At 50.4% G+C, this 12,004-nt stretch overlaps 1 protein-coding gene across 1 annotated transcript in view; it reads left to right on the top strand.

The window, feature by feature from the left end:
* Positions 1-2,086: 2,086 nt before the first annotated feature.
* The window catches only part of LOC146768987 (uncharacterized), a 32,988-nt gene continuing 23,070 nt past the window's right edge, over positions 2,087-12,004 (top strand). Inside the window, exon 1 of the mRNA XM_085640581.1 lies at positions 2,087-2,193. Within this exon, the coding sequence (XP_085496707.1) occupies positions 2,087-2,193 (107 nt within the window). The remainder of the gene's footprint in view (positions 2,194-12,004) is intronic.

A 12,004-nucleotide genomic window follows, 5' to 3' on the forward strand; every position in this document is an offset into this window, starting at 1 on the left:
CAAGGACTACTGATTCAGCAGGACAAGGGTGAGGATACTATTGCAGCTGGACCAGGATGGAGCAGGGACTACTGACGCAGCAGGACCAGGGTGAGGACACTATTGCATCTGGACCAGGAGGGGGACAATGATGGAGCAAGGACTACTGACACAGCAGCACCAGGGTGAGGACACTATTGCAGCTGCACCAGGAGGGGGACAAGGATGGAGAAAGGACAACTGATGCAGCAGGACCAGATGAGGACACAATTGCAGCTGGACCAGGAGGGGGACAAGGATGGAGCAAGGACTACTGATGCAGGAGGACCAAGATGAGGACCCTATTGCAGCTGGACCAGGAGGGGGACAAGGATCGAGCAGGACCAGGGTGAGGACACTACTGCAGCGGGACCAGGAGGGGGACAAGGATGGAGCAGGGACTACTGACACAGCAGGACCAGGGTGAGGACACTATTGCAGCTGCACAAGGAGGGGGACAAGGATGGAACAAGGACTACTGACGCAGCATGACCAGGGTGAGGACACTATTGCAGCTGCACCAGGAGGGGGACAAGGATGGAACAAGGACTACTGATGCAGCAGGACAAGGGTGAGGATACTATTGCAGCCGGACCAGGATGGAGCAGGGACTACTGACGCAGCAGGACCAGGGTGAGAACACTATTGCATCTGGACCAGGAGGGGGACAATGATGAAGCAGGACCAGGGTGAGGACACTATTTTAGCTGGATCAGGATGGGGACAATGATGGCGCAAGGACTACTGACGCAGCAGGACCAGGGTGAGGACACTACTGCAGGGGGACCAGGATGGAGCAGGGACCAGGGTGAGGACACTACTGCAGCGGGACCAGGAGGGGGACAAGGATGGAGCAGGGACTACTGACACAGCAGGACCAGGGTGAGGACACTATTGCAGCTGCACCAGGAGGGGGACAAGGATGGAGCAAGGACTACTGACACAGCAGGACCAGGGTGAGGACACTATTGCAGCTGGACCAGGATGGGGACAATGATGGAGCAAGGACTACTGACACAGCAGGACCAGGGTGAGGACACTATTGCAGCTGCACCAGGAGGGGGACAATGATGGAGCAAGGACTACTGACACAGCAGGACCAGGGTGAGGACACTATTGCAGCTGCACCAGGAGGGGGACAAGGATGGAGCAAGGACTACTGATGCAGGAGGACCAAGATGAGGACCCTATTGCAGCTGGACCAGGAGGGGGACCAGGATGGAGCATGGACCAGGGTGAGGACACTACTGCAGCGGGACCAGGAGGGGGACAAGGATGGAGCAGGGACTACTGACACAGCAGGACCAGGGTGAGGACACTATTGCAGCTGCACCAGGAGGGGGACAAGGATGGAGCAAGGACTACTGATGCAGCAGGACCAGGGTGAGGACACTACTACAGCGGGACCAGGAGGGGGACAAGGATGGAGCAGGGACTACTGACGCAGCAGGACCAGGGTGAGGTCACTATTGCAGCTGGACCAGGAGGGGGACAAGGATGGAGCAGGACCAGGGTGAGGTCACTATTGCAGCTGGACCAGGAGGGGGACAAGGATGGAGCAGGCACTACTGATGCAGCAGGACCAGGGTGAGGATACTACTGCAGCTGGACCATGAGGGGGACAAGGATGGAGCAAGGACTACTGACGCAGCAGGACCAGGGTGAGGTCACTATTGCAGCTGGACCGGGAGGGGGACAAGGATGGAGCAGGACCAGGGTGAGGACACTACTGCAGCGGGGTCAGGAGGGGGACAAGGATGGAGCAGGCTCAGGGCGAGGACACTACTGCAGCTGCACCAGGAGGGGGCAAGGCTGGAGCAAGGACTACTGACACAGCTGGACCAGGATGGGGACAAGGATGGAACAAGGACTACTGATGCAGCAGGACAAGGGTGAGGATACTATTGCAGCTGGACCAGGATGAAGCAGGGACTACTGACGCAGCAGGACCAGGGTGAAGACACTATTGCATCTGGACCAGGAGGGGGACAATGATGGAGCAAGGACTACTGACGCAGCAGGACCAGGGTGAGGGCACTATTGCAGTTGCACCAGGAGGGGGACAAGGATGGAGCAAGGACTACTGATGCAGCAGGACCAGATGAGGACACTATTGCAGCTGGACCAGGAGGGGGACAAGGATGGAGCAAGGACTACTGATGCAGCAGGACCAAGGTGAGGACCCTATTGCAGCTGGACCAGGAGGGGGACAAGGATGGAGCAGGACCAGGGGTGAGGACACTACTGCAGCAGGACCAGGAGGGGGACAAGGATGGAGCAGGGACTACTCACACAGCAGGACAAGGGTGAGGACACTATTGCAGCTGCACCAGGAGGGGGACAAGGATGGAAGAAGGACTACTGATGCAGCAGGACCAGGGTGAGGACACTATTGCAGCTGCACCAGGAGGGGGACAAGGATGGAACAAGGACTACTGATGCAGCAGGACAAGGGTGAGGATACTATTGCAGCTGGACCAGGATGGAGCAGGGACTACTGACGCAGCAGGACCAGGGTGAGGACACTACTGCAGTGGGACGAGGAGGGGGAGAAGGATGGAGCAGGACCAGGGTGAGGACACTACTGCAGCTGGACCAGGAGGGGGACAAGGATGGAGCAGGGACTATTGACGCAGCAGGACCAGGGTGAGGACACAACTGCAGCGGGACAAGGAGGGGGACAAGGATGGAGCAGGGACTACTGATGCAGCAGGACCAGGGTGCAGACACTTTTCTTGTGCTATGCATTTACAGTTGGAAGCGTGGCGGTAAGCGAGGCGCATGCCCCTCTGAAGGGCCTCAACAGGAAAGGCCAATAAAATACCTATTTTAAATGACAATTTTTATACCAAAACTATAAAGTGCATTTTAATTTAATGCTAAACTATTTTATGTTCATGTCACCCAAGTCACTAACAGTAATCTTTCACAATAGTGGAAGGAAGACATGCTGGAATTCGAACCTATGAAGGTGGCACGAAGGTCTCGCAAGCAACAGGAAGAGACGCTTTGGGGACTCTGATACTAAAGTCTTGGATTGTCCTATCTGCCAGCCCTTACAGGAAGCAGAACTGTTTCTGAGGCTGCGAATACAGCTGTCTTGCATTTTATTAGGAGAAACTGGCAATGGAATGCAATGAGAATCACCATGTACCTCTCTTGTGTGAAATTCTTTGGAGTGTGCCTGTAAGCCCACAAAGTTGATGTTGATATACAATTGGTTCTGCTTTGATAAACAGATCAAGAACGGGCACAAAAATGTACAAATGAATTAATTTTCAAGCTCTTGTTTGGGAGCCACACCTCAACTCTCTGCTCATTATATTTACTGCTCTTAAATGATTGGTGATTGAAAACTTTGTGCGTAGAGCTCATACCAACTGAGTAAAACAAAAAATGTGATCAGGCCTCCCAAAGGATTAAACTGATCATGTTTTAATAAACTGGTCTGCATAATGTATGTTGCTGACCCATATGACTGCCTCCGAGGGCTTATCTATAGTCGGAATTTGCATATTTATTCCTAGAGTAACCACAAGACATCAAGAAGAAAAAAAATCCTCAAAATGTAACATCTGTTCGATCCCTCCTCTCCGACTTATCCCTAATGTACAAGGATCATCCTCAAATTTTCCCCTCCCTTTTTAGGTCTCGCCTGACCCAGCGCTTATCTGGCGAGACTTTAAGTAAGGGCTTCAAAAAAATGCTACCGCCGGCTACAGCTTGAAGTGCATGTGCGCGGGTGCGTGCTTGAGCAGAGGCGCAATATGGCATTCTTCGTGCTCATTAAGCGCATCGCTCGCCGCGCGCTTGATCGCGATCACTTTCGTGTCGCGCGACGGCCGCGCGCGCACCACTCGAGAAACTACCACTGCCACCCCGTGGCCTTAAATAGCAACGGCATCTCCTGTATTTAAATGCTTGCAGGTACCGGTTGTGTAATTCAGTGATATTATGCAATAATAAACATTGATATTATGCAATAATAAACATTTTACAATAACTATGTGCAGATCGGATTCTTCTCGGAAACCAGTCCCTTTGTCAAGCCATGACATCCCCAATGTGCTAAACAGTTTAATATTACTAAAGTTACGAGTGTAATTAACTAGTGTGCATATTTACATCTCGTAATTAAATCATGCATAACAAGACAGCTTCATAAAAGTTCAATACATCAAGCCAGTACAGGAATCCAAGTCTAATAACCTATGATACAGAGCCATCCGATTCAGCTAATCAAAACCAACGTAGACCTTCATCCGATTCGAAACCTCCGTGCTTCAATGTGTGCATTGTATTAATTGTGTTTGTAATTAGCAGAGTTAACACCCAATTCTAATGTTGTGGAATGGCAGGGTGCCCTACACACGCCTACAAACCTCGAGTTGGAGTCATATTCATGTTTTCCACGAAACACATGCCTACAGGGGTTCGAGGGTTGCTGTGGGATCCCCAACATGCTCTGCCATGCAGCATCAACTCTCTCTCTCTTTCACGCACACAAGCTCTCTCTCTCCCTCTCACACACGCATGCATGCACACATGCACATTCTCTCACTCACACAAACACACGCACTCTCTCTCACACACACCCACACACAGACACATGCGCGCTCTCACTCTCTCACACGCATGCACGCACACATGCACGCAATCTCCCACACACACCCACGCACACGCTCTTTCTCTCTCTCGTGCACACACTCGTGCACTCACACACATGCATTCTCTCTTTCTTTGGTGTGTAGTGCCTAAGCACCATGGATTCCTGCTACGCACGGTAAGTCATTCATTGTTGCTTTTATTATGATACAAGGACCCCTTGCTCCCTGCCAGGCCTCCAGCACTGGTGGCGTGGTGGGGGTAGGTACAGTAAGACCTTCACTGGTGCTTTTAGCTTGATTGTGGTATGATACAAGGACCCCTGTGCTCCCTTTCATGCCTCCAGAACTGGTGGCGTGGTGGTGACGGCAGTGTGCAGTGCCGAAGCACTTTTGACTTCTGCTATGCACGGCAAGGCATTCGCGAGCTTGGCAGTGCCTAATCTGAACACCTTCATTGCTGTCTCTTGGAGTACCGAAACACTGCTGTGAATACTCACAATATGTTTGTGAGTAAGTCCTGCATGTTCGCTCTGCTTGGCATGCCAGTTTAGGGCCTAGCACTACTGTAGTAGTACTGTACTGTACTGTAGTTTTTTTCCCTGTGTGCTTCTACCCGCTCCACGTTGCTCTCTTTATCCCGTGTGCTTCAGTTCTCAGGTGCTCCACGTTGCTCTCTCTCGCCCTGCTTGTCCAGCCGCCATCCGTGTGGCTTCTGACCCCATCCTCTGTAATCTTTCCTGCACCAGTACCCTCCGTGTTGCTTCTGAGCCCTGCTTTCATTATTTCCCTCCACTAAAAAAAAAAAAAAGCTTTGGCACTGCTTTATTTTTCTTTATTTACCAGTTTAACTTGGATCAGTAAATAAAAAAAAATAAAACTTCACACGCACGCTGTAGGTGCGTTCATGTGTTGTGCTTTTACCTACAAAATGACACAGCTGCTGCGACTGCATAATAGCATCTTTTTTTTTTTTTTTAGTGCGGGGGTTCCTCTATATCTATGCTGCACAACATCGCTAAACAAGCATTGGCATAGCCAATAGGTCTCGCCATTAGGACATTAAGGGGCAGATTTACAAGCCTCTTGCGAGACATTTATGCCGCCGTTGCATCACTTCTGTGACGCAGCGGCGGCGTAAACCATGCACCATGTTGCGCCTTATTTACAACGTGATGCATCTAGGGAGATGCGTCACGTTGTAAAGCCCTGCGCTATATTAAACCTGCGTCAGGTTTAATGTATGCACGGTGGGCGTTCCGTCGGAAAAAGCCTCGGAAAACTGACACAGTAAAATCTACAAGATTTCACTGAGTCACTTTTCCAACGCTGCTGCGTCAAAACCCTGCGCCTGCTTGAAGCAGGCGTGAGGCATGATGCAGCATGTTGGGTATGGGCAGCCCCTGAGCATTGCTGGAGTTGCGTCGTGCTTGCGACACGACTCCAGCAATGCGCCGCCCTTATGCCATCAGATGCGTCACGCATCTGTTTATCCTTGCGCCACGATGCACTGCATTGTAAATGCGGCGCATCTGTGGTGGAGCAAGGGTAAACTTGCGTGACACATCTTTCCTGGCGCATCCCTGCTGATTTGCAGGGATGCGCCAGGAAACATAAATCTGCCCCTAAGTGTTTAGTTATCCAGCACAATATCGTTGGTGCAACAACATCAACTGTTGAATGGGTAAACACTTATAAGGTACAAGGCTTAGCCATGCAACAGCTGATGTTGGTGCACCAAGGATATTGTGCTGCAAAACTAAATACTTATAAGGTCCCAAAAGCGAGACCTATTGGCTATGCCAATGCTGGTTTACCCAGGTCACCCAACTCTCATGGCCACAAACCAATTACTTACAAAAACAACTTACAATTTTGCCTTTCAAATCCATTCTCATCATTCTCTCTCTACGCTACAATCTAAGAAACAAATAAGAAAAGAGCACAAACCTAACAAAACGACTGACGAAAAAAAATAAAGATTACTAATCTACTATTAACCTCTTTTCTTGGGATCAGTAGTAGTGTGCTAGTGACCGCATAGCACTTTAACGCCTCATCAGGGGTAGTAAACACTACGTAAATACAATTTACAATATCCATATTGCCAGAGCTTCGTCCACCAGCAAACCTTCCATTACCCCTCCCAGCCACAAAGGGATTTCCCACTGGTTGGAGACCACTGCCATGGAAGAATAGATCCGGTCATTGCTGTGGTTGAGGGGTGACCATCTGTGGGGGGGAGGAGGCTGGAAGAGATACTCGCCAATTCAATGTATTGCAGCAGTGTCGAAGTGCAGGTACTCTCCCTTTTAAAGGAAAGTGCAGGGCTCAGAGCACTTAATGCACCTTTAAAGGCTTCGGCTGGGAGGCCGACAACAGAGCCAAGGGAGCAGCTGGGTCCATCGGGGTGTAGGAGCTTTTCCTCTGTGTATAACATGAGTGACGTGTTCTGCCCCACGTTGCGGGTGCACACAGAGCCTGGTCTCCTCCCAGTGTCTTGTCCCTGTAAGGTATAACGTGCTCTGCCTGACCCTGAGGTGTGTGCAGGTCTCTCTGGTGCTTGCTGAAGGCGGCCGGCCCAGTTTGGGGTTGTAGCAGCAGGGCATTCAGTGCATCCAGTGGGTTTCATTTTGAGAGGTGGGACAGGGCGGACATAGTGCGCTGACGCAATTCATGTGATCAGGAAATGTACATAGAAAAATAATAACTCTTGCCTAACTGATACAGCATAGCAAGACAGATTTGATTTATACATTTAATGTGTATTCAAGAGCGGTCTGAACCTCTCTCAGCATCACGACATAAAAAACATCTGTCTTAGAAGTTAACATCTTAAGAAACGTTTTATTTAGACCACCCACACACAGTACAGGCAGACTCCAGAGGGATGTTACCGTGAATGGAGCCTTTGGCACACAAGAGGGACAGAGATCCAACACTGCAGTTCTGGTATGAAATTATATTTTATAAATTGAGTAACATCAGAACACCAATAACGGAGAAGAAAACAAATCACGTCGTGGGGTTGAACTAGAATTCAAAATGTCCATATTATAAGCACGCCAACCTCCTTAAGGCGCTATAAAAAGTGTTCGTCTCTAACACAAGCCTCGGCAACAGATACGGGGAGATGGGCCCAGAGCTCCGGTTCTGGAACGAATTATAACTTAAATATCCAATAAGATAAGCAGGCCAGCCTCGACCGGGCGCTATGATATATATATATATATATATGAATGTATGAATGTATATACATGCATACATACATACATACACAAATGGTTTTTGTGCCTTGTTATCGCGGACCTCGGACACACATACGGATATGGCATCCCACGTATGAAATGTTGTAATTATTCAGTAATATACCCTCACCAATCGGCAAAAGACGCTAGGTAAAAAAATAAATTCGTAAATACCCAAGAATACATACACAAAGGCCCAGGATCGAACCCTTCCGTTCTGGTATGTACTTGTAATGTAAATATTTAGTAATATAAACACAGCGACCCCATAAGGAGCTAGAATAAAATACACGTGTTGGGGCTCTAGTGAACCCCAGGGTTAGACATAAGCACAGGGCTGGTCCAACTCACTGGTCCCGTTATGAAATGCCAGTAAATATTCAGTAGTTATAGCGCACCACCCTCCGCCAGGCGCTATTAAAAACGTGTTTTAGACTCAGTCTCCAACATACAGCCGAGGCTGGGGTCCAGCGCTCCAGTCCTGGAAGTGATTGTAATTTAATTATTCAGGAATATAAACACTCCAGCCTCACGAGGCGCTACAAAAACATGTTTCCGAGACCTTGTAAACAGACTCCTCAACCATAATTACGGGCACAGAGGTCTAGCGCCTCGATTCTGCAGTGTAATTGTAATTTAACTATTCAGTAGCATCAGAGAGTGTCCTCCGAGCGTCGCCCCACTGCTTTTAGAGCAGTGAAAAAGAGTAAAACAAAACGACAATAACAAGGCTGTTATCGTTTTGTTTTTGGTTTCTGCGGGATGGGTCCGGGAGGGGCGGGGCAGGTGGCACAGGGTGGGAGGAGAGTGGACTACGCACACTAGGGGGCATATTCACAAGGAGCTATCACCGAGTTAACAGCACTTTAGCGCAGCCAAAGTTGCGATAAACCTATCGCCCCATTCACAAGCTGGTGTAAACAGCCCATAGCACCAGATTTCCTGCGATAGCAGCCGCAAAAAACGTCGCCACAGATGACCACAGCAACTATCGCTAATGAGATGCAGAGTAGGCGTTACCGTGCCAAAGCCGCGACAACACCAATCCTCAACATTCACAATGAACAGCCACATCGGCGATAAGAACCCAAAACAGGCGGTAAGGCACGTTAGCAGCAGGGATTTAACACCTGCCCTGACCTGGTGTAAAGTCAGACAACAAACAGCACCATGAAATGGAGCACAGCCCAGAGCCACACCTGAAGAACAATAGATGCCATGGAGCAACCAATCATGCAGTCCACAGCCCCAAGAGGGACACAACATCCACCGCCACCACCTCCAGGACACACCCCCCCGGCAATCCCCCCCTCCAACAAAGACATGCCACATCAACCACACCTAAACATGTAACATGCATGTGTCGTCACAAAAATGAGCACCACAAATACAGTATCGAAGCACCAATGACAATTTATTAACATCTAAACTGAACAGAAATGAAGACACATGGCGGCTCATCTCGCGACAATCTGTAGGCCACAGCCTGCATGAAAAAATATCATAAGAAGGTGTGTCCTGCACACATCAAGGGCCAGAGAGGGAGAAGAAGAAGAGAGGGGGCGCGAGAGAGAAGAAGAAGAGAGGGGGCGCGAGAGAGAGAGAGAGAGAGAGTGGGTGAGAGAGAGAGAGAGGGGGCGAGAGAGAGAGAGAGAGAGAGAGAGAGAGGGCGAGAGAGAGAGAGAGAGAGAGAGAGGGGGGGGCGAGAGAGGGAGGGAGAGAGAGGGGGCGAGAGAGAGAGAGAAGAGAGGGGGCGAGAGGGAGAGGGAGAGAGGGGGCGAGAGAGAGAAGAAGAAGAGAGGGAGCGAGAGGAAGAGAGAGGGGGCGAGAGAGAGAGGGGGCGAGAGAGAGGGGGCAAGAGAGAGAGAGAGAGAGGGGGCAAGAGAGAGGGGGCGAGAGAGAGAAGAAGAAGAGAGGGGGCGCGAGAGAGAAGAAGAAGAGAGGGGGCCGAGAGAGAGAGAGTGGGTGAGAGAGAGAGAGAGAGAGGGGGGGGGGGCGAGAGAGAGAGAGAGAGAGGGGGCGAGTGAGAGAGAGAGAGAGGGGGGGCGAGAGAGGGGGCGAGAGAGAGAGAGAGAGAGAGGGGGCGAGAGAGAGAAGAAGAAGAGAGGGGGCGCGAGAGAGAAGAAGAAGAGAGGGGGCGCGAGAGAGAGAGAGAGAGAGAGAGAGAGAGTGGGTGAGAGAGAGAGGGGGCGAGAGAGAGAGAGAGGGGGCGAGAGAGAGAGAGAGAGAGGGGGGGCGAGAGAGGGAGGGAGAGAGAGAGAGAGAGAGAAGAAGAGAGGGACAGGGAGAGAGAGTGCCGCCCCTGCGCACCAAGGCCACACTGCTTACCTGCTGCCACCGGTGTGACTACAATCACGTGCCGGCATGTAGTGCAGTTCACCAGGTCACACATCTGACACATGTGAGAAGATGGCCTGGTATATGCTGTTCACAAGTTAAAGTGGACACCTTGCACCAGTCCAATTCGACTCTTATGGTAGATAGGTTTAAGACAACCTTTTAAAGAAAGCTATCCTAGTGGTAGCTGTGGAGAGCAGCCTACAGGCTAAGTCTCAGAGGAATGTAAAGCAGCTTGATTTACCTTATAATCTCTTGAATTACTAAATGAAAGGACACCACACAGGTATATATATAAAATATATATATGTATTTGTTACTATCTCTCTGCTAATCTCTTTATGAGATTAGAAGTCAAGAACATATGAACAAATCAACATTTCACAACAAGTTAAGCACAAATATGGTTGGGGCCCTAGGGACGTACCAGACCATATACTAAAAAAAGAGACTTGGAGATAACGACTTGCAAGGGGACAAGGCCTAGGGCCTTCAGAAGCGCTGGGCCCTCACTAATCCACCCAAGGCAGGTAAGTAAAGGACCCACGGTAGACGCATGCAGTGTGAGAACACAGCCGCGGATCCCAATTGACTTCAATGGAGTAAGTTGCGGTTGGAATTTTAGAGTTTTAGGATACTTCGGGAGAGTCTACAAGCAAGTCACTTACAGGGTAAGTAGTTATAGATCCAAAACACACACAGGAGCACCGTAGTGCTGGAGTTACCTCACCCAGGGAAGCCGGGTGCATAGGTGTCTTTTGGTGTCAGGTTGCTGTGTCGTTTTCAATGGGAGCCAAAGAAGACTAGCTGCTTGTGAAGACAGGAGAAGTGTCCGGTGGAAACCAAGGCTGGATTCAGAATAAAGAAGACCTGAAAGCAGAGGGGACAGTGTTCAAAGTCACTTGGCAGTGACCCGGGGCAAGGAAGCTGGATGCCCACAGTCGTCAGGTGATTTCAGGTGATCACGGGTGTCTTGACTCTTCAGCCACGAGGTCCAGGAGGCGTCGACGATGACCAGGAGCTGGATTCAGTGTGTCCCACGAAGTCTGCAGCTTACTGCGGTGTCGGCGACCAGATTGAAGCCAACAAGCCTTGGTAACAGCAAGTCTTGTGGAAAGTGTAAAAAGTCAGCGGTGCAGACCAGCAAGGTTTGAGGGACTCACCCAGGAAGGGTAAGTCAGAGCAGGCATGGGGCAACCAGGAGAGCACTTTGGAACTGTAGAAAAGTCTTCTGGGGACCCACAAGCCAACCGGCAAGGGATCGCGAAGACGCCTCAGGAGGATTCACTCAGGGGCCCACGGTCACTCGGGACGGGGTAGGCCTCTGATCTTTGGTGAAAATTCTGCTGGAAGCTTGGACCACATGTGGTCCAAAGCACAAATTCGTAGAACGTTATGAAGGTGTTGCACTCGAAAATAGTGTCCAGTACCCAGGGATTGCGGTTCCTCATCCCTCGTGGGGTCCTCTTGCCTCAACGTCGCTGAGGACTCACGATGGCCTTCAAGAAGTCAGGAAATCCTCTTCCTGGGCTGCAGGGACTTCGGACTCCGGCGGGAAAGTTTGTGACCGTTGATTGTAGTTTTTGGTGCCTGCCAAGCAGGGGAGTCACTCCTTGACTCCAAAGGAGATTCTTCAGTCTTCCAGAGGTAGTGGAACATCGAAGGTCCAGGATTCTTCTTCAGAGCATCGTCCAGGGATATCTAGTTTGGAATGGCAAGGGTTCCCTAACTTATACTGTAAGGAAGGGAGGGAGGGACTAGCTCTATGACCCCACCTATGGGAGGGTCAGAGGAGTG

The sequence above is a fragment of the Triturus cristatus genome, unplaced genomic scaffold (genome assembly GCF_964204655.1).
Source record: "Triturus cristatus unplaced genomic scaffold, aTriCri1.1 SCAFFOLD_706, whole genome shotgun sequence".
Classification (NCBI taxonomy): Eukaryota; Metazoa; Chordata; class Amphibia; order Caudata; family Salamandridae; genus Triturus; species Triturus cristatus.